Raw genomic sequence first — 27,345 nt, forward strand, 5'->3', positions numbered from 1 at the left:
AATGGTAATTACTCTGTGGTGTATTTCCTGTAGACTACAATTAATGCGATAAAAACCCCACATCCATTCCGCTCCCGGCCTCCACACACAACCGACTGTACATATTGGTGTTGCCTTCGGTCTATGACATTATTGATGCAGTGCATTCTGTGAATGCAAGGGCAGGCATAGGAACACTGAGCAGAGCATTAATAGCGTATAGACTCAAATGAACTTACTAGGAAGCCATACATCAGGCCTAGTCCTACTCCAATATAAAATACCACAGGCCTACTGTTATTATAGCGTTTCATTTCAATATAGTGTTAAGTCATATTTGAACAACCATCTGATTATTTTGACTCTCGTGGGTGTGCTGTGCAATGCGCGCAGGGGTGCTCACTGGTGGGTGAATGGTGCTCTTGGGGCCTCAGCGTGAGTTTCGGCTTCCTTTGATATCCGTACACATGCACAGCGGAGAAGGAGCGCATCTGATGCGTGCGAAATCAGACGGATTTTTTTTGGGACGGTGGGGGGCTCTGGCAGCTACCGAATAATGACAACAACACGAGAGCATCAGCCAGGCGCGTTTGAACAACATTTCGCAGACTCCGTGAGGTATTCGGGATCTTCTCAGAGAGATTCGGACTAACGGATTGACGGTTGGATGATAATAACGGATTTCGGCGAGGGGCTAGGATTCCCCAGTGATACATCAGTATGGATTGGATAGAATCAGAAGACAGTATTGTTGAAAGGTATGTAGGCGATGTTTGTCACATGTTCTTGATGATTCAAATGAGCAGAACCACCCATGCATTAAAGTCATCTCTGAATCCATTGCAATTCTTTTCCTTCATGCAAAATTTTGCTTTTGAACATAATACATTTTGCACTGAAAATATGCAGAACAATAATGTTATCCTAATATATCAACAGTACATAGAGGATTGTGTCCCTGTGGTGGGCAGATTTGAAAGCTCTACTACAGAATGTTGAGTATTTCCTGGTGGAATTATTGACGTTTTAAAAGCAATATGTTAAGTTGACAGCTACAATCTATCTCTGAACATAGTTTTCAGTCATTCCATTCCTTGCTCTAGTCTAAAAGGGTAGCCTGCACTGGAGCTATTCAAAAGAATATATGTTACATTCATTTACATCATAAGATGCTGTAGGTGATTCATCAACATGATTATGAGTGGCCTCTGTCAGCAATAGCACAAACCAACACATTGAGCTGAAACACTCAGGTCATGCTGTACTAGTGGTGTAATGTGTATTCAGTGGTCTTATCAGTACTAGAAGAATTTTAGGAACAGGGGTACTGTCTGTTTGTCTAACCCCTGGCCATCAGATCGCTGATGTATTTGGACCTGGTCTGGCCCTCTAGCAGCTAATCTCTGAACCCAGAAGAAAATGCATGCTGGCTGGCCAGCTTTACCAGCCACAGGAGGTTGCGATGGGAGGGTGGCTCATAAGGAAGGCTGGAAAGATGTGAATTTGATAGCATTACACTCATTCCGCTCCAGACATTATCAATATCACCTATGAAGGGGCCACCAACCTCCTGTGCTACCAGCCTATCTACTGCATGCTTCTCTTATCCTTACAGATGCCATAGAGCCATTATAGTAGGGTATATATGTGATAACTGTCATCAAGATTAAGATGGGCAAAATAACACAGACACTGGACAAAGGAACTCTGCCTAGAAGGCCAGCATTCCGCAGTCGCCTCTTCACTGTTGACGTTGAGACTGGTGTTTTGCGGGTACTATTTAATGAAGCTGCCAGTTGAGGACTTGTGAGACGTCTGTTTCTCAAACTAGAAACTCTAATGTACTTGTCCTCTTGCTCAGTTGTGCACCGGGGCCTCCCACTCCTCTTTCTATTCTTGTTAGAACCAGTTTGAGCTGTTCTGTAAAGGGAGTAGTACACGGCGTTGTACGAGATCTTCAGTTTCTTGGCAATTTCTCACATGGAATAGCCTTAATTTCTGCGAACAAGAATAGACTGACGATTTTCAGAAGAAAGTCCTTTGTTTCTGGCCATTTTGAGCCTGTAATCGAATCCACAAATGCTGATGCTCCAGATACTCAACTAGTCTAAAGAAGGGCAGTTTTATTGCTTCATTAATCAGCACAACAGTTTTCAGCTGTGCTAATATAATTGCAAAAGGGTGTTCTAATGATCAATTAGCCTTTTAAAATGATCAAATTGGATTAGCTGACACAACGTGTCATTGGAACACAGGAGTGATGGTTGCTGATAATGGGCCTCTGTACGCCTATGTAGATATTCCATAAAAAATCTGCCGTTTCCAGCTACAATAGTCATTTACAACATTAACAATGTCTACACTGTATTTCTGATCAATTTGATGTTATTTTAATGGGCAAAAACATGTGCTTTTCTTTCAAAAACAAAGGCATGTCTAAGTGACCCCAAACTTTTGAACGGTAGTGATTGAACAGTACCTACTGTACTCATTCAAGTATTTTTGTAGAATAATAGTGAAGACATCAAAACTATGAAATAACACATATGTAATCATGTAGTAACCAGTAACCAAAAAAGTGTTAATCAAATCAAAATATATGTTATATTTGAGATTCTTCAAATTAGGCACCATTTGCCTTGATAAAACCCTTAAATACTTATTGAACTTAGTGATACAGCAATAAAAATGGCTACACTTGTATTTTGACAGCTGGCTAATATTGAGGCAAACCTTGTTGTTGTACACTTGTTGTCATCATATCAAGCTTACCCATGACAGCTGTATGGAGCTGCACACATTGAAAGTGTTAAAGACTCTCATTAACAGCTTGTCAAAACGTGACAGTTAATTGGACAGTAGGCTGGTGCAACGTCAATCAATCAAGTGTATTTATAAAGCCTTTTTACATCAGCAGTAGTTACAAAGTACAGAGAAACAGCTTAAAATCCCAATGAGCAAGCAATGCAGATGTAGAAGTACAGTGGCAAGGAAAAACTCCCTAGAAAGGCAGGAACCTAGGAAGAAACCTAGAGAGGAACTAGTCTCTTAGGGGTGGCTAGTCCTCATCTGCTGTGCTGGGTGGAGATTATAAGAGTACATGGCCATTAAAGCCAGATCGTTCTTCAAGATGTTCAAATGTTCATAGATGAGCGGTAGGGTCAAATAATAATCACAGTGTTTATAGAGGGTGCAACAGGTCAGCACCTCAGAAGTAAATGTCAGTTGACTTTTCATAGCTGAGCATTCAGAGGTCGAGACAGCATGTGTGGTAGGGAGAGAGAGAGAGAGAGTGAGAGAGAGGGTCGAAACAGCAGGTCCAGGACAAGGTAGAAAGTTAATTGAACAGGTCAAGGTTCCATAGCAGCAGGCAGAACAGCAGAAACTGGATCAGCAGCACGACCAGGTGGACTGGGGACGGGGACAGCCCGGAGTCGTCAGGCCAGGTAGTCCTGAGGCATGGTCCTAGGGCTCAGGTCCTCTGCAAGGGGAGAGAGAGTGAGAGAGTTGAGAGGATTAGAGGCAACATACCTAAGATCACACAGGACACCATATAAGAGGAAAATTACACCAGATAGGACAGACTGACCTTAGCCCCCCAACATATATACTATTGCAACATAGACACTGGAGACTGAGACAGGGGGGGTCGGGGGAAACTGTGGCCCTGTGGCCCTGTCCAATGTTAGACCCTGGACAGGGCCAACCAGGCAGGATATGACCTCACCCACTTTGCCAAAGCACTAACCACTATCTTACTACCCTGAGACAAGGCTGAGTATAGCCCACGAAGATCTCCTCTACCACACAAGCCTGAGAGAGCGCGAAAAACCGGACAGGAAGATCACGTCAGTGACTCAACTCACTCAAGTTGAGTATATTGATAAAAAAAACTGGCACCACGTGATGCACCCCTCCTAGGGACGGCATGGGAGAGCACAAGCAAACCAGTGACTCAGACCCTGTAATAGGGTCAGAAGCAGTGAATCCCAGTGGAGACAGGGGAGCCGGCCATGCAGAAACAGCAAGGGGGGTTCGTTGCTTCAGTGCCTTGATGTTCACCTTTTCTCTCCTGGGCCAGACTACACTCAGTCATAGGACCTACTGAAGAGATGAGTCTTCATTAAAGACTTAAAGGTTGAGACTGAGTCTGCGTCTCTCACATGGTTAGGCAGACCAATAAATAAAAATGGAGATCTATAGGAGAAAGCCCTGCCTCCAGCTGTTTGCTTAGAAATTCTAGGGACAATAAGGAGGCCTGCGTCTTGTGACCGTAGCGTACGTGTAGGTAAGTACGGCAGGACCAAATTGGAAAGACAGGTAGGAGCAAGTCCATGTAATTCTTTGTAGGTTAGCAGTAAAACCTTGAAATCAGCCCTTGCCTTAACAGGAAGCCAGTGTAGAGAGGCTAGCACTGAAGTAATATGATCACATTTTTTGGTTCTAGTCAGGATTCTAGCAGCCGTATTTAGCATTAACTGAAGTTTATTTAGTGCTTTATGCGGGTAGTAGAGCATTGCTGTAATATAATGTTGAAGTGACAAAAGCATGGATTAGCTTTTCTGCATAATTATTTGACTGTCACGTTCCTGACCTTATTTCCTTTATTTTGTCTTTGTTTAGTATGGTCAGGGCGTGAGTTGGGGTGGGCATTCTATGTTATGTGTTTCTATGTTGGGTTCAATGTATTAGCCTGATATGGTTCTCAATTAGGGGCAGGTGTTTTACGTTTCCTCTGATGGAGAACCATATTAAGGTAGGCTGTTCTCACTGTTTGTTTGTGGGTGATTGTTCCTGTGTCAGTGTTTGTACCACACGGGACTGTTTCGTTTCGTTCGTTCGTGTGTTCCGTCCTGTTCATGTGTTTTGTTCTCAAGTTCAGGTCTGTTCACATCATTTGTTATTTTGTAGTTTGTTCAAGTGTTTTTCGTCTTCGTTTAAATAAACGTGATTATGTCTTTAAACTACACTGCATATTGGTCCGATCCTTGCTCCTCTTCAGATGAGGAGAAAGACGAGCATTACATTGACAAAAATATTCAGATTTTTTGCAATGTTACTAAGATGGATAAAAGCTACTCTTGAAATATTTTTGATATGTTCGTCAAAAGAGAGATCAGGGTCCAGAGTAACGCTGAGGTCCTTCACAGTTTTATTTGAGACGACTGTACAAAAGAGACGACTGTAGATTCATTGTCAGATCCACTGATCTTTTTGTTTCTTGAGACCTAGAACTAGCCTCTCTGTTTTGTCCGAGTTTAAAAGTAAAACATTTGCCTCCATCCACAGGATTCTGGGAAGGCTGTGTGTTCTCTGCGCAGCAGTGAAAGTTGACATTGTGTTTCAGAATGACATCACCAAGAGGTGAATATATGGTGAAAACAATATTGGTCCTAAAACGGAAACTTGAGAAACACAGAAACTCACCATTGATTTGTCAGAGGAAAAACCATCCACAGAGACAAACTGATATCTTTCTGACAAATCAAATCTTAAACAGGCAAGAACTTGTCCGCGTATACCAATTAGGGTTTCCAATCTCTCCAAAAGAATGTGGTGATTGAAAATGTCGCTAAGGTCTAGGAGCAACGACAACAGATGCAGAGCCTTGGTCTGACGCCGTTATAAGGTCATTTACCACCTTCACGAGTGCTGTCTCAGTGCTATGATGGGGTTTAAAACCAGACTGGAATGTTTTGTATACATTATTTGTCTTTAGGAAGGCAATGAATTGCCAAGCAACAGATTTTTACATTTTTTTGGGTGGGTTCGATATAGGCCGATTCGATATAGCCCGATTCGATATAGGCCGATTCGATATAGGCCGATCGTTTTTTAAATTTTCCGGATGGCTTTTTCAGGAGAGTCTTTATTATAGGCACTTTTAGTGAGTTTGGTACACATCTGGAGGATATGGAGACGTTTATTATGTTCAACATAGGAGGACCAAGCACAGGAAGTAGCTCTTTCAGTAGTTTAGTTGGAATAGTGTCCAGTAAACAACTGTAAGTTTTCAAGGCCATGACTATTTTCATGAATGTGTTGAGAGATACAGGACTTATTTTATTTTATGGAGTGTCTCCATTGATCCGAGGTCCTGTCAGTCATCTCCTCCTCTTACAACACAGAGAAGGTACCAGCATAACAGGCTTAGCTTTAGCTGTTTCTAATCATCAGGCTCTACACTAGAGAGCCATCGCCTGTCTGGCTTCAGTCACTACAGACGGCCAGACTGAACGGAACTCAGAGAGGCATATTATCTACTCTCCTCAGACCAGAGAAGTGTGTGTGTGTGTGTGTGTGTGTGTGTGTGTGTGTGTGTGTGTGTGTGTGTGTGTGTGTGTGTGTGTGTGTGTGTGTGTGTGCGTGTGCGTGTGCGTGTGTGTGTGTGTGTTGCGTCTAACAATGCTAGATGACAATGGTACTGGTATAGCACTGTCCAGCACATAGACATGGAATGATATAGAATATAATGTCATTATATTTCTATGGTCCAGACCAGAGCCATATATAGAATAGTAGTATGGCTTTGCTCCAGACTGTTGTTTTCCATTACAGTGCCTCTCTGAGTCCACACAGCTTAGCTTCTAGAAGAGGAAGTTGTTCTTTTTCTGGAACCTTTTGGTGACTCAAGGTTTTCTGTCTGTCAGTGGGCTGCTGTCATAGCAGCTGGTTCAGGGCAGCTGTTTAAACACAGTAGGGGAGATGATGAGGGGAGGAGGAGGAGGGAAGGAAAGGGGGAGAGAGAGGGGGAGGAGGTAGAAAGAGAGAGAAAAGTCCTTGTTGCAGTATCGTCAGAAAGACATTTACATTACATTTAAGTCATTTAGCAGACGCTCTTATCCAGAGCGACTTACAAATTGGTGCATTCACCTTATGACATCCAGTGGAACAGCCATTTGCTCTCCTTGCTCTCACTCTTGCTCTCACTCTTTCTTCCCCGCTCTCTCTCTGTCTCTCTCTTTGTCTCTCTACCACTCTCTCTCCCTCTCTCTCTCTCCCTCGCTCTCTCTCTCCCTCCCTCTCCCTGCTCTCTCTCTCTCTGTCTCTCTCTTTGTCTCTCTACCACTCTCCCTCTCTCTCTCTCCCTCCCTCTCCCTCCCTCTCTCTCTCCCTCCCTCCCTCCCTCTCCCTCTCTCCCTCACTCTCTCTCTCCCCCTCTCATTCTCCCCCTCTCTCCCTCCCTCTCACTCTCCCTCTCCCTCCCTCTCCCTCTCTCTCTCCCTCCCTCCCTCTCCCTCTCTCCCTCTCTCTCTCTCTCTCTCCCTCTCATTCTCCCTCCTTCTCTCTCCATCTCTCCCTCTCTCTCCCTTCCGCTCTCTTCCTCCCTCTCTGTCGACAGATCAGTGCAGTGACCAATCATGTTTTAGTGGTCTTTCACACCTTCCCTCTTGGCCAGAACTGGTCTGGAGTCTTCTCAGAGACACATGGTCAGCAGAAACACCTCAGACAGGGAGTGGAACCAAGATTGGGATGAAATTAATAGTTGATGAAAAATCTGTCGATGTTCACTTGAGCAAGGCCCTTAAAACTAATTGCTCCATGGCCACCGCTGATAATGGCTGACTCTAGCCGTGACCCCTCTCGCCGAGGGTGTCTCAGGAAGACCTCCCACCAAAGTATTGTTATTAGTATTGTTATTATTATTATAGTGAGGTGTTTTGATTGTCATGTAACGTGGTAACAGCACAGCACAAAAACACTTAAAACCCAATATTTTTCTTCTTCTTCACTGTACATACCGGCAGTGCTGCAGGGGCATAGCTATCTCGAGCCTGCCGAGCCTGCAGGCTAGAACCTCCTCGCATCCCCTGTTTTGTTCCACACTAAACTGGTTAGACGCCTCAGAGAGGAGGGAGAGAGAGAGGGATGGGGTGGGGTGGGAGAGGAGTGTGAGAGAAAGGGATGGGGGTGGGAGAGGAGGGAGAGAGAGAGAGAGGGATGGGGTGGGAGAGGAGGCTGAGAGAGAGGGGTGCGTGGGAGTGCGAGAGAGAGGGATGGGAGTGGGAGAGGAGGGAGAGAGAGAGGGATGGGGTGGGAGAGGAGGGAGAGAGAGAGAGAGGGATGGGGTGGGAGAGGAGGGCGAGAGAGAGGGATGGGGTGGGAGAGGAGGGAGAGAGAGAGGGATGGGAGAGGAGGGAGAGAGAGATGGATGCGTGGGAGAGGAGTGCGAGAGAGAGGGATGGTGTGGGAGAGAAGGGCGAGAGAGAGGGATGGGGTGGGAGAGGAGGGCGAGAGAGAGGGGTGAGGGTGGGAGAGGAGGGCGAGAGAGAGGGATAGGGTGGGAGAGGAGGGAGAGAGAGGGATGGGGTGGGAGAGCAGGGAGAGAGAGAGGGATGGGGGTGGGAGAGGAGGGAGAGAGAGATGGATGGGGGTGGGAGAGGGGGGAGAGAGAGATGGATAGGGTGGGAGAGAAGTGCGAGAGAGAGGGATGGGGTGGGAGAGGAGGGCGGGAGAGAGGGATGGGGTTGGGAGAGGAGGGGGAGAGAAAGGGATGGGGTGGGAGAGTAGAGAGAGAGAGGGATGGGGTGGGAGAGCAGGGAGAGAGAGAGGGATGGGGGTGGGAGAGTAGAGAGAGAGGGATGGGGTGGGAGGAGGGCGAGAGAGAGGGATGGGGTGGGAGGAGGGCGAGAGAGAGGGATGGGAGAGGAGGGAGAGTATGTGTGTATGACAGAGAGAGTTTTTTCAATAATATCTATAATCTAATCTGACTGCCAAGTCCTTTCTGCCTCCTACAGAGAGTGGACATGAGAACGTCTACATCTGGTATTTCAGGGATTTGGGAGTGTCTTCTGAAAACAGAGTGATATTTCTAAAGCTCTCTGACTCTCTGACTCATTCATACCTTCAAACAGTTTTCCTCCTCTGTACAGCTACTCCATCATCACACCCTAATGTTTTGATCAAACATTTCCATGGAATGGCGTTCACCCTCTGATGTATTTGTCTTCTTTCCGTCTTCTTAGTGTGCTCAGAGACAAGCATAGCTTTGTGTCTGTGATAAAAGACACGAGGCCAACAATACATTGGTGGTTTTTCCACCAGTGTTATCTAAGGTTTCTATAGTTATAGGTTTCTACAGTGATAGGTTTCTACAGTTATAGGTTTCTATTGTGATGGTTTTTATAGTGATGGTTTCTATAGAGCAACCCCGCAGATCGGTGGTCTGTGTGTGCATGACTTGCTGTGACAAATCCAGCGATCACTGTTTTCAGTTGAAGAGGAGATAATATCATGATTACCTGTTGCCTGCAAGCCTGTCTGAACCTGTCTGTCTGTCACACACACACACACGCACGCACGCACGCACGCACGCACACACACACACACACACACACACACACACACACACACACACACACACACACACACACACACACTGAACACACTGAAATGCCTGTTTCTTGGGGTGTGTGTTGGAACAGATCTGTCTTTCATGCTGAAGCACACATACACTCTCTCCTTCTTCCTCTCTCTCTAAGTCTGTGTGTACCTTTGCTCCTGTGCTGTTTACCACTTCTCCTCCCAGTGTGTGTGTGTGTATGTGTGTGTGTGTAAAGAGGACCTCTGTGTTTGGCTGGAACCCTGTCTCTCTCTGGCCGGCCTGCCACGTCAAATGACAGGCTGGAGCCCTCTGTCCTCAGGGATCTGTGAGGCCAAACTGCTTGTCTCTAGTCTCTAGTCTTTTGGACTGGAACAGGACTGAGGAGGACCTTACTGAGCTCAACTGAACTGAAGTGACCTTTGAGGAGATACTACCAGTCTGGAGGAAAACGATGGGAAACCCTGCAGTTTCAGTCCTCTGCTTGGGAAACCCCTTTTCGCTTTTTGAGTCTGTTTTATTTTGATATACTGTGAACGGTTGGTTGGTTGGTTCGGACTGGAGATGAGTGGATTTCTGTACAGGGGCAGGTAAGGTATTCAAGTGTTGCCGACGATATACAGTGAAGCTTAAACTTTTAATTAGTCTCTGTACTCAGCATTTTGGATTTGAGATCAAATGTTTTATATGAGGCGATAGTATTTAAGGGTATTTTCATACATATCTGTTTTACCGTTTAGAAATTATTGCACTTTATTTATAGTCCCACCATTTTAAGGTGTCATAAGTATTTGAACAAATTAATTTATAGCGTATTAAATTTTGTCAAAAGTGTATTATTTTGTACTGTCAAACTGAACACCGCAACAAAATAACAAAGTAGAAAAAACGAAGGCAAACAGTTCTGTCAGGCAACATAACAGCTAAACAGAAAATAACTACCCACAAAACCCAACAAAAAGGACAACTTATATATGATCCCCAATCAGAGACAACAATAGACAGCTGCCTCTGATTGGGAACCACACAAACATAGAAATAAAGAAACTAGAATGCCCACCCTAGTCACACCCTGGCCTAATCAAAATAGATAATACAAGCCTCTCTATGGCCAGGGCGTGACACACAGGCACTACACAAAAACAAGATCCCACAAACTAAAGGTGGAAAAAAGGCTGTCTAAGTATGATCCCCAATCAGAGACAACGATAGACAGCTGCCTCTGATTGGGAACCATACCCGGCCAACAAAGAAATAGACAAACTAGAATTCCCACCCAAATCACACCCCGACCTAACCAAATAAAGAAATAAAAAGTCTCTCTAAGGTCAGGGCGTGACAGTACCCTCCCCTAAAGGTGCGGACTCCGGCCGCAAAACCTGACTCCATGGGGGAGGGTCCGGGTGGGCTACTAGCCTCGGCGGCGGCTCCGGTTCGGGGCGTAGACCCCGCTCAGCTCGCTGATCCCTCCGCTTCCGTGGAACCGGACCGTGGATCGTCGCCGGGGACTCCGGGGACTCCGACTAGGGTGGGCATTCTAGTTTCTTTATTTCTATGTTTGTGTGGTTCCCAATCAGAGGCAGCTGTCAATCGTTGTTTCTGATTGGGGATCATATATAAGTTGTCCTTTTCCGTTAGGTTTTGTGGGTAGTTATTTTCTGTTTAGTTGTTTTGTTGCCTGACAGAACTGTTCGCTTTTGTTTTTTCTACTTTGTTATTTTGCCTCTGGTGATGTCATCCACTGTTACTAGTATCAGCCTCTAGTGATGTCAGCCACTGTTACTGGTATCAGCCTCTTGTGATGTCATCCACTGTTACTGGTATCAGCCTCTAGTGATGTCATCCACTGTTACTGGTATCAGCCTCTGGTGATGTCATCCACTGTTACTGGTATCAGCCTCTAGTGATGTCAGCAACTGTTACTGGTATCAGCCTCTAGTGATGTCATCCACTGTTACTGGTATCAGCCTCTGCTGATGTTATCCACTGTTACTGGTATCAGCCTCTAGTGATGTCATCCACTGTTACTGGTATCAGCCTCTGCTGATGTCATCCACTGTTACTGGTATCAGCCTCTAGTGATGTCATCCACTGTTACTGGTATCAGCCTCTGGTGATGTCATCCACTGTTACTGGTATCAGCCTCTGGTGGTGTCATCCACTGTTACTGGTATCAGCCTCTGGTGATGTCATCCACTGTTACTGGTATCAGCCTCTGGTGATGTCATCCACTGTTACTGGTATCAGCCTCTTGTGATGTCATCCACTGTTACTGGTATCAGCCTCTGGTGATGTCATCCACTGTTACTGGTATCAGCCTCTGGTGATGTCATCCACTGTTACTGGTATCAGTCTCTAGTGATGTCATCCACTGTGTCCATGTGATCCTTACTCACTCAGAGTGTTGTTGTTTACAAGCCTCTTCAGTCAGTTAAAGGATTGTTTAAAACTAATGTGTGGCCAGGCCTCTTGTGTTTGACCAAATGATCCCTGTTGATTATACTATGAGCACTGGTGTTTCTGTGAGATGTTCTGGCAACATGCTGACAGCTCTGATAGCTCTGATAGCTATGATATCTCTGATAGCTCCGATATCTATGATATCTCTGACAGCTCTGATATCTCTGATAGCTCCGATATCTATGATATCTCTGACAGCTCTGATATCTATGATATCTCTGACAGCTCTGATATCTATGATATCTCTGACAGCTCTGATATCTATGATATCTCTGACAGATCTGATAGCTCTAATATCTATGATATCTCTGATATCTCTGATAGCTCTGATAGCTCTGATAGCTCTGATATCTCTGACAGCTCTGATAGCTCTGATATCTATGATATCTCTGATAACTCTGATAGCTCTGATAGCTCTGATATCTCTGACAGCTCTGATAGCTCTGATAGCTCTGATAGCTCTGATAGCTCTGACAGCTCTGATAGCTTTAGTATCTATGATATCTCTGACAGCTCTGATAGCTCTGATAGCTCTGATATCTCTGATAGCTCTGATAGCTCTAATATCTATGATATCTCTGACAGCTCTGATAGCTCTAATAGCTCTGATAGCTCTGATATCTATGATATCTCTGACAGCTCTGATAGCTCTGATAGCTCTGATATCTCTGACAGCTCTGATAGCTCTAATATCTATGATATCTCTGACAGCTCTGATAGCTCTGATAACTCTGATAGCTCTGATAGCTCTGATATCTATGATATCTCTGACAGCTCTGATAGCTCTGATAGCTCTGATAGCTCTGATAGCTCTGACAGCTCTGATAGCTTTAGTATCTATGATATCTCTGACAGCTCTGATAGCTCTGATAGCTCTGATATTTATGATATCTCTGACAGCTCTGATAGCTCTGATAGCTCTGATAGCTCTGATATCTCTGATAGCTCTGATAGCTCTAATATCTATGATATCTCTGACAGCTCTGATAGCTCTGATAGCTCTGATAGCTCTGATAGCTCTGATATCTATGATATCTCTGACAGATCTGATAGCTCTAATATCTATGATATCTCTGATAGCTCTGATAGCTCTGATAGCTCTGATAGCTCTGATAGCTCTGATATCTCTGACAGCTCTGATAGCTCTGATATCTATGATATCTCTGATAACTCTGATAGCTCTGATAGCTCTGATATCTCTGACAGCTCTGATAGCTCTGATAGCTCTGATAGCTCTGATAGCTCTGATATCTCTGACAGCTCTGATAGCTTTAATATCTATGATATCTCTGACAGCTCTGATAGCTCTGATAACTCTGATAGCTCTGATAGCTCTGATATTTATGATATCTCTGACAGCTCTGATAGCTCTGATAGCTCTGATATCTCTGATAGCTCTGATAGCTCTAATATCTATGATATCTCTGACAGCTCTGATAGCTCTGATAGCTCTGATAGCTCTGATATCTATGATATCTCTGACAGCTCTGATAGCTCTGATAGCTCTGATAGCTCTGATATCTCTGACAGCTCTGATAGCTCTAATATCTATGATATCTCTGACAGCTCTGATAGCTCTGATAACTCTGATAGCTCTGATAGCTCTGATATCTATGATATCTCTGACAGCTCTGATAGCTCTGATAGCTCTGATATCTCTGACAGCTCTGATAGCTCTAATATCTATGATATCTCTGACAGCTCTGATAGCTCTGATAACTCTGATAGCTCTGATAGCTCTGATATCTATGATATCTCTGACAGCTCTGATAGCTCTGATATCTCTGACAGCTCTGATAGCTCTAATATCTATGATATCTCTGATAGCTCTGATATCTCTGACAGCTCTGATAGCTCTGATGTCTCTGACAGCTCTGATATCTATGATATCTCTGACAGCTCTGATAGCTCTGATATCTATGATATCTCTGATAACTCTGATATCTATGATATCTCTGACAGCTCTGATAGCTCTGATATCTCTGATATCTCTGACAGCTCTGATAGCTCTGATATCTATGATATCTCTGACAGCTCTGACAGCTCTGATAGCTCTGACAGCTATGATATCTCTGATAGCTCTGATATCTATGATATCTCTGACAGCTCTGATAGCTCTGATATCTATGATATCTCTGACAACTCTGACAGCTCTGATAGCTGACAGCTATGATATCTCTGATATCTCTGATAGCTCTGATATCTCTGACAGCTCTGATAGCTCTGATAGCTCCTTAACCCTTGCTCCTTTGCACCCCAATATCTCTACTTGCACATTCATCTTCTGCACATCTACCATTTTAGGGGTTAATTGGTATATTGTAATTACTTTGCCACCATGGCCTATTTATTGCCTCACCTCCCTTATCTTACCTCATTTGCACTCACTGTATATAGACTTGTCTTTTTTATAATGTATTATTGACTGTATGTTTGTTTATTCCATGTGTAACTCTGTGTTGTTGTATGTGTCCAACTGCTGTGCTTTATCTTGGCCAGGCTACCTTTATCTTTAACCAGCCTACCTGGTTAAATAAAGGTGAAAAATAAATACCCTTATATTTATGAATGTGTGGTTTAGTCAGTATGTGCTTGTATAAAAACACATCAGCCCAGTTTGTTTGGTTGGGTTGCAGTTGGATGTTGACTAGTTTTAGCAGGTGCTTTAACCAGAGCCTAATAAAACGTTCTGCTTCTTAGCTCTGAGAGCTTTTCAGGACCGTATGACCTGACAAGTCACATCATGTCTTGTGGTCAAGAGATGTGCTCAGGAAAAACTCAGATCCTTAGTTTAAGGCCGGCCCATCATGGAACGTTACCTTAGTTACCACCAAAGACAGACTCAAAAACAGACAGACAGACAGACAGACAGACAGACAGACAGACAGGTAAACAGACAGACCGATAAACAGACAGACAGGTAAACAGACAGACAGGTAAACAGACACAAACAAACAGACAGACAGATAAACAGATGATGCTTCAGGAGACATAAAGAGACTGGGTCTGAGTCCTAAATGGCACCATATTCCCTATATAGTGAACTGGTTTAAAGTAATACACTATAAATGGAATAGGGTGCTATTTGGGATGCAGCCTTGGTGAATCAGAGGGTCAGGTGATGTGTGGTGGGATGGATGGAGTGACTTCAGCCTGTCCCGTCTCTGACCACAGTTACTTTCCATCACTGCTGTGTGAATAGGAACACTGTGTCTCTAACAGGGCAGTGACAACGTCTACACTCCATCGCTCACTGTTCCACATAGTTTAAACTCCATTCATTCAAGCTAATATTTTCATAATTTTTCATAAATAGGGAGTAGGCACAGGACTTGTTCCTGACCACATAACCTGACCAGGAAAAAATGGCTGGCTCTCTACTCAGCTCAAACAGTTTTAGCAAAACTCATATGTTTTGTATGGGAGATTGGGAGTCACACTATTTCCCGGTCTATTGGATGTGCTAACTATGTGAGTTGATGGTAGCCAATGTGTATGTGTGTGTTTGACTTAAACCTCTCTCGTGTTCCAGGCACTGTGCTGGTGATCGGCAGGCCCAGCCCAAGAATGTAGGACACATGACTGGTGAGTGGGGATTCACACTGACTGTCCCCCCCCCCCCCCCCTCCCCCCTATCTGGTCTCTAGGTATATAATTTGTTCTGACTCTGTCATTCTCCCCCCCCCCCTATCTGGATCTGGTCTCTAGGTATATCATTTGTTCTGACTCTGTCCTTGTCCCCCCCCCCCCCCCTATCTGGTCTCTAGGTATATCATTTGTTCTGACTCTGTCATTCTCTCCCCCCCCCTATCTGGTCTCTAGGTATATCATTTGTTCTGACTTTGTCCTTCTCCCCCCCCCCCCCCCCTATCTGGTCTCTAGGTATATAATTTGTTCTGACTCTGTCATTCTCCCCCCCACCTATCTGGTCTCTAGGTATATCATTTGTTCTGACTCTGTCATTCTCCCCCCCCCCCCTATCTGGTCTTTGTTCTGACTTTGTCATTCTCCCCCCCCCCCCCCCCCCCTATCTGGTCTCTAGGTATATCATTTGTTCTGACTCTGTCCTTCTCCCCCCCCCCCCCCTATCTGGTCTCTAGGTATATCATTTGTTCTGATCCTGTTCTTCTTCTCCCGTCCTGTTTGATGACGCACTTCTCACTTCATTATCCCAACCCCTCCCATCAGCCCGTACAAGGACTTGTTTAAACCATTCAGCTGCTACTGACTTACCATGTAATGCCTCTGTGTTTGAATGTGCCCCCCCGGTTCCTGTGTGTTTGAATGTGCCCCCCCGGTTCCTGTGTGTTTGAATGTGGCCCCCCGGTTCCTGTGTGTTTGAATGTGCCCCCCCGGTTCCTGTGTGTTTGAATGTGCCCCCCCGGTTCCTGTGTGTTTGAATGTGCCCCCCCGGTTCCTGTGTGTTTGAATGTGCCCCCCCGGTTCCTGTGTGTTTGAATGTGCCCCCCCGGTTCCTGTGTGTTTGAATGTGCCCCCCCGGTTCCTGTGTGTTTGAATGTGCCCCCCCGGTTCCTGTGTGTTTGAATGTGCCCCCCCGGTTCCTGTGTGTTTGAATGTGCCCCCCCGGTTCCTGTGTGTTTGAATGTGCCCCCCCGGTTCCTGTGTGTTTGAATGTGCCCCCCCGGTTCCTGTGTGTTTGAATGTGCCCCCCCGGTTCCTGTGTGTTTGAATGTGCCCCCCGGCCGCTGTTCCTGTGTGTTTGAATGTGCCCCCCCGGTTCCTGTGTGTTTGAATGTGCCCCCCCGGTTCCTGTGTGTTTGAATGTGCCCCCCCGGTTCCTGTGTGTTTGAATGTGCCCCCCGGCCGCTGTTCCTGTGTGTTTGAATGTGCCCCCCGGCCGCTGTTCCTGTGTGTTTGAATGTGCCCCCCCGGTTCCTGTGTGTTTGAATGTGCCCCCCCGGTTCCTGTGTGTTTGAATGTGCCCCCCGGTTCCTGTGTGTTTGAATGTGGCCCCCCGGTTCCTGTGTGTTTGAATGTGCCCCCCCGGTTCCTGTGTGTTTGAATGTGCCCCCCCGGTTCCTGTGTGTTTGAATGTGCCCCCCCGGTTCCTGTGTGTTTGGCACGGTGCTTGCTTCATTCATACGTGTGTTGTGTAATTTCCCGTACAGTAAACTGGCCTGTGTATCAGCAGTTAAACACCAGACACAGGTCCAGGACACATCTTCTGTAGCCTAGCCTACACGTTACTTGACGCACAGCTCTTTAATAATCTGTAATGAGCTTCCTGCCGTGATTTTAAAGAACTGTCAGAAGTTTCAGCTCTGCCAATGGTTCTGTGATTAAAGCCCCCTGGGTCCTAACCTCCTCAACCCCCCCCCCCCCCCCCCCCCCAAAGAATAAAACACACATTATTGTATCCCTGTGTGGTTCTTCTGGGAATGTTCCTTGCATTTAGTAGTTTTGAGGAGAAGTTTGGCATAAGGCCTCCCTATGCTCATTCCCCAGCCGTTTCAGCTGTATTAGACCCTACCAAGTTGGCTAAGCAGGGCCTAGGGGTGACATAGCCTACTGTATATATCAAACAGCAATAGGGCTTTAATGAGACTGAGCTCCTTGCTGTTACTATGGCCCGGATTCAATCAATCTCAGATTTTTTGGTTTTGAAAATCCAAAAACGCTTCGAAAAAGCGTTATCCATGCAAATGACTGCCGGTCTCACGCTAATTGACCATTAATTAACATAAACACGTTTAGCATCTTCCACGCATACAAGCTGCTGATGTGTGCCTTTGGAACATAAAAAGTAGAATCACATTACATGTTGTTTATTTATGAAGTTGTGATAGGCTTACAAACCTAGAATGTTCTAGAAATCTACAGAACTCTACATTGATGATCTGGAAAAAGTCGCAAAAAAGGCATTCGCTCTCTTGCTTACACTTCCCGCAAGGGGGGGGGGGGGAGAGAGAGAGCTCTGTTTCTTTGGCAAGGAAGTTAGGAGATATCTAATCAATGGAAGATGGAATTAAAATAACAGGATTAAAAGTGAAATGCTACAACGACCAAAAGCCAACAGTTAGGCTGCTGTTTATAATCTGAATGGAGCTGTTGTTTTGTGTAGCTAACTGTAGGACGTGAGAAGCGCAGTAATGTTACGGCTAGCCTCAATTAGCCTAGTTAGCTAGCTTCTCTCGGTTTGATGCAGTCAAGACAGGTGATATGTAATCGATGGGATTATAAATGACTAGCAAGAAGTTAGTCTAGTCCGAATTAACAGTGGTTGCTGTCTCTTTCTCTTTCTGTACCTGCTCCAAGCTGAGTGTTGCCTGCATGCCTGCCTGAACCTGTCTGTCACACACACACACACACACACACACACACACACACACACACACACACACACACACACACACACACACACACACACACACACACACACACACACACACACACACACACACACACACACACGCACACAAGGCCCCTCCGCCGTTCGCTGTAGCCTATGGCTGCTCGCTCTGTGCCTCTCTCGCCCTTCCTCCTAAACTCTGGTTAAAAAAGTAGCCAAACAATTGGCTTTTCTGCTGCTTCCCTCACTCGGATAAGACTGGACGATGACCCGACTGAGTCCATACGGGACAGGTCTGGTTGTCCTTAGGTCCCTTCGGAACGGGTTTTAAGAAATGTATTTATGCAATATGGGTCAGGGGCTTTCCTATGTCCATTTCGGAACGGAATCTACAACTCCTATCAACATTTGTCCTCATTGTTCAGATTATTCAAATTCAATCATGAAATGTTTAGAGAGTGATTAGAGGGACAATAGAGTGCTGAGTAACAGGCCATCAGCGAGGGCCGTTATCAAGTTTGCTAGGCTACCCATCGGCTCCATTCATTTGGACAGTTTTGGATGGGATTACTGACGGCCGATTGGCCAGCTAATCCTCATCTAGACCGCTGATTGGCCAGCTCATTCTCATCTAGACCGCTGATTGGCCCGCTCATCCTCCTCAGGGGAATAACATCATCCTCAATGAGGAAATAGCAAGCATTTTTTGTTTGAGATACAATTTTGAGCTGGGTTTTTTCAGTGTTTTTCCTCCAATTTTTTGCTTTGGCCATGTACGCGTATATGATGAGTCAACAACATTTTTGGGGTATGAGTTAACAGAATATAAACTTTTAAAAGTGAGATTGTCACTGGACAGTTACTTTTAACGGTTTCCTTTTTCTAGATGTTTCGTGTGATGAGACAGAGCAAGGCCCTTCTCCTCCACTCCAGACCCACAGCCTCAGAGAGTTTGAACAGGTAAGGTGTTGTCATCTTCTCTCCTCTTCCTATGGTCTCTGGTTCAGCAATGTTAATTAGTCTGACGCTGTCTGTGTGGTAGTCAGTGGGAGAGAGAGGTGTTCAGGCCTGTCTGGGTTGTCTGTTAATATGTGTTTTGGTGTGTTGGGGATGATTATGTGGTAACTGAACCTCTGACTATATGAGTCAAAGATATTCCAGTCTCGTGTGGCTTCCCCCAATCCCCATAATTCTCTCTCCTCACCTTACCCTGCCTGCATGTCGGCCACCTAGACCTGTACTGTAAATAACCCACATGCACAAAGTCACTCAAACACACAAACACATTCAGACAGAGACATGATGTATGTATGGAAATCTAAATGATTTTGTGTTTGTGACACTGTGCAGCTGTGCAGCTGTGGTGTACTATACAGTAAGTGGTGGGTATGGTTGTAGAGGGAGAAGATTGGTTTCCCTCTCCTCTAGTGGTGGCAATTTTTTTAATTTGACCTATATTTATACAGGGTTTTTCTTATTGAGATAATATCTATTTTCCAAGAGAGACCTGGTCCAATGGCAGCAGGGTGAACAAAGCTTCAGACAAAACAACTTACATACACTAACACAACATTAAACAAAACTATAAACACACATACAGTACAACAAAAACATTTTACATTAAAAACACAAACATCTTGACTAAAAACAGCTGACCTAAAAACAATTAGACTCTTCTATGATATATACATCGATCAAGTGTTTAAACTCCACCAACGAAACTAGAAAATCACATTTTAAAATGTTCAGGAGAGAATTCCAGGACCACGGTGCTAAGTAACTAAAACTATTTCTACCATGAACGGAATTTACAACTCACATCACCAATTGTCCTCATTGTTCAGATTATTCAAATTCAATCATGAAATGTTTAGAGAGTGATTAGAGGATCAATAGAGTGCTGAGTAACAGGCCATCAGCGAGGGCCGTTATCAAGTTTGCTAGGCTACACATCAGCTCCATTCATTTGGACAGTTTTGGATGGGATGGTTGTTGAGGGAGAAGGTTGGTTTCTCTCCTCTAGTGGTGGGTATGGTTGTGGAGGGAGAAGGTTGGTTTCTCTCCTCTAGTGGTGGGTATGGTTGTGGAGGGAGAAGGTTGGTTTCTCTCCTCTAGTGGTGGGGATGGTTGTGGAGGGAGAAGGTTGGTTTCTCTCCTCTAGTGGTGGGTATGGTTGTGGAGGGAGAAGGTTGGTTTCTCTCCTCTAGTGGTGGGTATGGTTGTGGAGGGAGAAGGTTGGTTTCTCTCCTCTAGTGGTGGGTATGGTTGTGGAGGGAGAAGGTTGGTTTCTCTCCTCTAGTGGTGGGTATGGTTGTGGAGGGGGAAGGTTGGTTTCTCTTCTCTAGTGCTCAGCCAGTGAATTAGGTGAATCCTTCGAAGTCTGTCTGAACTGGCTGATCCCGTGTGTTGTCTCTGGAGGCGAAGCCAGCTTCCTTCGAAGTCTGCTGCCTGTGACTAGCTGTCTGCTCCATAGAGCAGCTCCATAGAGGGGAGAGGATGACTGTGACTGGCTGGCTGCTCCCTGAGGGGAGAGGATGACTGTGACTGGCTGGCTGCTCCCTGAGGGGAGAGGATGACTGTGACTGGCTGGCTGCTCCCTAGAGGGGAGAGGATGACTGTGACTGGCTGGCTGCTCCCTAGAGGGGAGTGGATGACTGTGACTGGCTGGCTGCTCCCTAGAGGGGAGAGGATGACTGTGACTGGCTGGCTTCTCCCTGAGGGGAGAGGATGACTGTGACTGGCTGGCTGCTCCCTAGAAGGGAGAGGATGACTGTGACTGGCTGGCTTCTCCCTGAGGGGAGAGGATGACTGTGACTGACTGGCTGCTCCCTAGAGGGGAGAGGATGACTGTGACTGGCTGGCTGCTCCCTAGAGGGGAGAGGATGACTGTGACTGGCTGGCTGCTCCCTAGAGGGGAGAGGATGACTGTGACTGGCTGGCTGCTCCCTAGAGGGGAGAGGATGACTGTGACTGGCTGGCTTCTCCCTGAGGGGAGAGGATGACTGTGACTGGCTGGCTGCTCCCTAGAGGGGAGAGGATGACTGTGACTGGCTGGCTGCTCCCTAGAGGGGAGAGGATGACTGTGACTGGCTGGCTGCTCCCTAGAGGGGAGAGGATGACTGTGACTGGCTGGCTGCTCCCTAGAGGGGAGAGGATGACTGACTGGCTGGCTGCTCCCTAGAGGGGAGAGGATGAGTCACACTATGCAGATACAGAGCCAGTCACTGGGAGAAGAACAAGGCTATCTCAGTCTCAGGCTAGACACACACTGGTACCGAATTCCAACTGGAAGAGAGAAAAGTAGGGACAGAGAAAAGTGTGGACAAATTTCAGATCCAGGGATTGTAATTTCATGAAATAGCCTAGATAGCAAATCCTGTATTATATTCTCTGAGTGGTCAGAATGGATTTTGTATACCAAGGGTTGTCAAGATGGTCGTCTCCACCGTTGGGGTTTTATTTGTATGAATTGTCATATGCAAAATGGTAACCAAGGGAAACCACTGATTAATAAAGTCAGTCACAGTAATGGCAGGTTTAATCTGTTCCTCTTTGTCTCTATGTATTTTCATAGATAGGTGGAAGTGCTGTTAATATGATAGTATCTCTGGTGAAATGAATGGGACTTTTCCCCTCTAAACAGACCAGTGCTGCTGTCCTAGTGTGGCAGTCTTAAACGGATCCAGGTTACAGAACGCTGTGTCTTCAGTGTGTGCGTACATTTGTCCTCTTTCCACATATGTGTCAGTTTAAAGATTCAATCTTCCCTCCGCTAGCTCAAAGAAACATGAACCTGCCAGACCACCATTTAACTGTCAAACATCGCTGAACTGCAATCCTGAGGTTTCAGGGGGGGAAAGTCAAAAAATAAAATACCCTTTCTCAAATAGCCTATATTAGTCCATTTGAGAAATTGAAAGCATATGCCTGCCTATAAATGTGAATTCAAACCGACCACAGAAACACTTCAATTGATCTTAAGAGGGGGGGATTGGGTATAATTTAGGCCATTAAAACCTCAGGACAAATTACAATTGCTAATCTGTTATTTTGCCCTTAGTCTGAGAGTACCATACTCAAATGCCACATTCTGTCAAAGGTCTGTCAAAGTACAATTACTGTAGAGTGGCGTGGCAGTCATATACAGTCTGTCTACCATACACCCACACAAACCCACCCAGAGAGACCTAGCTACCTACCTACCCAGAGAGGTACCCAACTCTCTCTCTCTCTCTCTCTCTCGCTCTCTCGCTCTCTCGCTCTCTCTCTCTCTCTCTCTCTCTCTCTCTCTCTCTCTCTCTCTCTCTCTCTCTCTCTCTCTCTCTCTCTCTCTCTCTCTCTCTCTCTCTCTCTCTCTCTCGCTCTCTCGCTCTCTCGCTCTCTCGCTCTGTCTGTCTGTCTGTCTGTCTGTCTGTCTGTCTGTCTGTCTGTCTCTCTCTTGCTGTAGTTTTTGTTTGCTGTCTGAAAATAGGTCAGTGTTCTCTGACTAGCTAGCCCCCAAGCTGTTGGATGGTAACCCATTGCTTCATGAAGCCTGTTCCTCCAGTTTATCTGCTCATTATAATGCTGTAAAACACCAAGAGAATAACACACTGTAATACTTTTAACAGTACTAAAGTAATACTGTTGTTACAACATAGCTCAGTAAGGAGATACGTTCTCATTGATAATATTCTCGAGCCTAAAGCACAACTCTCTAGTTCCGATGACCATAACCTTGAGCTGTAGCAGGAGGGGATGCATCAGGAATTAGTAGGTTGTTTCTGCTTGAAGGGTTATTGTTCAGTAGACAGTATGAATGTTATGAGTGAACCTTCATAGTTACAGTATACAACTGATTACATGAGTAGTTCTTTTAATCTGATCTTGAATGACAATGGAAAATATATTCTCTTTGGTAGTGTTGGTAGTGTTGGTAGTGTTGGTAGTGTATTAATGCTGTCTGTCTGTGTCCTGATTGACCAGACCTCCCTTTAAATCATCCCACCACTACAGTCTTCATGTACACAGTAATCTATGTATGCCTTCATTCAAACATCAATGTGGATCTCAGCCCTGGTTGCCCTTGGTAACTGGTGTTTATACGTAGGACAGATGGATCATGTTTCTCTGGAACAGCAGTAACAGCAGCAGCACTCTGGCTGAGTGGTAAAGGATCAATACCTAGAGACTACAACTCACCTTCCTGCTGATCTGGTGCCACATCCTCTCTCTAAGGATAGTTAGCTCTCTTCTCTCCTCTCACAGACACACACACACACATACATACATACAGACAGACAGACAAACAGACAGACAGACAGACAGACAGACAGACTAATGACCTCCAATCTCATATACATGCTACCTCCCATAGTAATAATATTAGCACCACTATCTGTTAATAACTGCTGTTATTTATTCATTTGCATGTGAGTGTTTGGAGGGGAGACCCAGGGGAGGGAGGGAGAGAGAGAGGGAGAGAGAGCGCGAGAGAGAGAGAGAGAGGTCTATTTAATAGTTCCCAGGCTAGAGCTTTAAATCTGTGTTCCTCTCCAGTGGGTCAGAGACGCCATATTGAGTTGATCAAGCCGTCGGTCATGGGGGATGTTGACTTGCATTAATCTGCCTCCTCACTCCCATAATGGAAGAGGACATAACTGAAATAGAAATGTAGCTTGGTTGTAAAATGTTGATCCTGAATACCCGTGTGCTGTAAAACTCTGATAAGGATTGGAGTGTTGTTGTTCAGTGTTTGTTGTGTTGTTGTTCAATGTTTGTTGTGTTGTTGTTATTGTTTTTGTTTTATTTTTTATGTTGTTGTGTTGTTGTTATTGTTGTTGTGTACCTTGTGTTGTTGTTGTGTACCTTGTGTTGTTGTTGTGTACCTTGTGTTGTTGTTGTGTACCTTGTGTTGTTGTTGTGTACCTTGTGTTGTTGTTGTGTACCTTGTGTTGTGTTGTTGTTGCATACATTTTGTTGTTGTTGTGTTGTTGTTCTGTTTCTTATGTTGTTGTGTTGTTGTTATTGTTTTTGTTCTATTTTTTATGTTGTTGTGTTGTTGTTATTGTTGTTGTGTACCTTATGTTGTTGTTGTGTACCTTGTGTTGTTGTTGTGTACCTTGTGTTGTGTTGGTGTTGTTATTGTGTACCTTGTGTTGTTGTTGGTGTTGTTATTGTGTACCTTGTGTTGTTGTGTTGTTGTTGCATACATTTTGTTGTTGTTGTGTTGTTGTTCTGTTCCTTATGTTGTTGTGTTGTTGTTGTAGTATTGTTGTTGATCTGTTATTTATGTTGTTGTGTTGTTGTTATTGTGTACCTTGTGTTGTTGTGTTGTTGTTGCATACATTTTGTTGTTGTTGTGTTGTTGTTCTGTTCCTTATGTTGTTGTGTTGTTGTTGTAGTATTGTTGTTGATCTGTTATTTATGTTGTTGTGTTGTTGTTATTGTGTACCTTGTGTTGTTGTGTTGCTGTTCTGTACCTTATGTTGTTGTGTTGTTGTTGTGTTGTTGTTGTGTACCTTATGTTGTTGTGTTGTTGTTGTGTACCTTATGTTGTTGTTGTGTACCTTATGTTGTTGTTGTGTACCTTATGTTGTTGTGTTGTTGTTGTGTACCTTATGTTGTTGTTGTGTTGTTGTTGTTGTTGTGTACCTTATGTTGTTGTGTTGTTGTTGTGTACCTTATGTTGTTGTTGTGTACCTTATGTTGTTGTTGTGTTGTTGTTGTTGTTGTGTACCTTATGTTGTTGTTGTGTTGTTGTGTACCTTATGTTGTTGTTGTGTTGTTGTTGTGTTATCCTATACCATGTCTATCCTGTTACAGACACGACATGGCAGCGTGAGCGAGAAATCAGCTTTACAACAGTTGTAGGCACTGCACCACACAATGTGTTTGTGTGTGTGTGTGTGTGTGTGTTTTCAAACTCAGAGAGAGGATATTTATGTCATACATTTAAACATATCCCTCCATGCCAGTGAATCATATGGAAATGATTACAAACAAAAAAAACTAGAAAAAAGATAAATGTATTTTTCTGAATCGCTCTGGTAGTTAGTGGCTGGCTGGAGCCTGCAATTACTGTACAATAAAGTGAACCTCCTTTACCAGGGTTAGAGAGACAGAAAACCACATAGCCTACACAGTTAAGTCAGCCTGACCAATCAGTATAATATACTCAATAAATCTGACCAATCACCCCACCAGTCACTCCACTGGGCACACTACATAATTTCAACGTGGATAATTGGGTAATATTTGGTTGAGACGTTGACCAGTGAGATTACAACCTATATTCACCCACTCGAAAAGACAGCCAAAAGTTAGTTGAATTTCCAATATGTTGTCACTATGCTTTCAGCCATCTAAAAGCACAGCAAAGTTCAAATGTGGGTAACAATGTCAGATATTTTGTCTTATCATTGTCCTTCATCTAATAGCAGAACCAAATGACCTGGATTGCAGTTGAGATTACATTAAAAGAACATGGTGTAAGTGGTCAGTGCTGTTTGAGATTCTGCACAGACTATTACAGCAAATGTGTAGATCTCCACAGACCTGCGACCTTTGCATTCTATCTTGAACATGAATGCTTTATATGATTACTTAAGAAGTAATGTATAGTTATAGTAACCTCTAAAATGTGGCCATGGATTTGTTACATTAGTTTGTAAAATAGTCTTAACTTCCTCATTTGTTTTGGTACGTATGTAGGTGGTTTTTGATCACAGGTTCAGGAATGGCTAAATAATTGCAACATTTACCTGAAGCTAACTCTGCAAGCAGCACTGCTGGGTGATTTAAAAAGTCATAGTCAATTGATCAATAATATAATAATACTCTTAGCAAAAATGTGTATCTTTAATTAACAAGCTGTAGGAACTATGAGAATAGAAAGGTTCAGAACTTTAGTGAAACACAGTTGAAAAATGTATGGCAAATCAAAACTGGATGGTGTTCAGAGATAGATGGGAGGGGTTGAGTGGAGCTGAAGGATGGAACTGGATGGTGTTCAGAGATAGATGGGAGGGGTTGAGTAGAGCTGAAGGATGGAACTGGATGGTGTTCAGAGATAGATGGGCGGGGTTGAGTAGAGCTGAAGGATGGAACTGGATGGTGTTCAGAGATAGATGGAAGGGGTTGAGTAGAGCTGAAGGATGGGACTAAAAACAAATGAAAGATAACTATTGTAAACTATACTGTGTCTGTAACATGTATATAGTCTGTATACGCTGGAAGTAGAAGCCTAAGAGTTGTTGTCCATTAGTTACTCCAATAAGGGAAAGGGGGATGCCTAGTCAGTTGTACAACTGAATGCCTTCAACTGAAATGTGTCTTCTGCATTACTTAGATGGTAGGGTTTTATATATATATACACAGTACCAGTCAAAAGTTTGGACACACCAACTTATTCAAGGGTTTTTCTTTATTTTTACTATTTTCTACATTGTAGAATAATAGTGAAGACATCAAAACTATGAAATAACACATATGGAATCATGTAGTAACCAAAAAAGTGCTAAACAAATCAAAATATATTTTCTATTTAGATTCTTCAAAGTAGCCACCCTTTGCACAGTCTTGGTATTCTCTCAACCAGCTTCATGGGGTAGTTAATAGGCTATTTATTGTATTTCAAAAGGGATATTGAATTGTGTTTGGTTATCAACACAACCATTATCAACATTTAAAGGAGATGTATCTTCTGCTTGCATAGTTCCATCTGTACCACTGACTTAAACTGGAATTAATTCCAGTTTATCTACAAATTAATAATTCATATGTTGGATTCACGTCTCCATTTCAACCAAAGATTGAGATGAAGATGGGAATCTAACGCCCCCTGCCACGCCCACCACCTAAGCCCCTTTTTTATCAAGAGAAAACGCTGGTCTATTTTTTGTTGAGTTCTGCACTGAATGCAATCAATTGCTGTCCTTGACTTTGCAAATGCTTTATAGGCCTAAATAGCACCATTGATGATTGATAAAATATGGTCACATTTCATTTGCTCTTTTAAACTTACCCTTTGGAAAGACTTCGATAGCAAAATTGGATCATTTTAAGTGGAGATATCTAAGCAATCATTGTCACGATAGCATAATGGTAATAGATAGTGACAAACATCATCGCTAAGCAGGACTGCCCTTGGTTAGAACCTTGAATGGGAAACCAAAAGGTAGCTGTAGATAGATCAACTCTCCAGTAGGAGGTGCTGCCCAGCTTTTCCTTTTTTCCTGATAAGGGATTTAGTGTGGAAAATCTGGCATTGATTTAAAGGTACAAATTCAACATA

The 27,345-nt window shown here is 44.2% G+C and overlaps 1 protein-coding gene across 2 annotated transcripts in view; it reads left to right on the forward strand.

Moving 5' to 3' along the window:
• Positions 1–211: 211 nt before the first annotated feature.
• The window catches only part of LOC129869442 (myomegalin-like), a 139,527-nt gene continuing 112,393 nt past the window's right edge, over positions 212–27,345 (forward strand). Inside the window, exons 1-3 of one of the 2 annotated variants that reach the window (XM_055943862.1) lie at positions 212–737; positions 15,294–15,346; positions 18,958–19,031. In XM_055943862.1, the coding sequence (XP_055799837.1) occupies positions 700–737; positions 15,294–15,346; positions 18,958–19,031 (165 nt within the window). In that variant the 5' untranslated portion in view covers positions 212–699. Of the gene's footprint in view, positions 738–9,587; positions 9,892–15,293; positions 15,347–18,957; positions 19,032–27,345 lie in introns of those variants that run through there. The other variant, XM_055943863.1, reaches the window with a different exon arrangement.

The sequence above is a fragment of the Salvelinus fontinalis genome, chromosome 14, assembly GCF_029448725.1.
Source record: "Salvelinus fontinalis isolate EN_2023a chromosome 14, ASM2944872v1, whole genome shotgun sequence".
Classification (NCBI taxonomy): Eukaryota; Metazoa; Chordata; class Actinopteri; order Salmoniformes; family Salmonidae; genus Salvelinus; species Salvelinus fontinalis.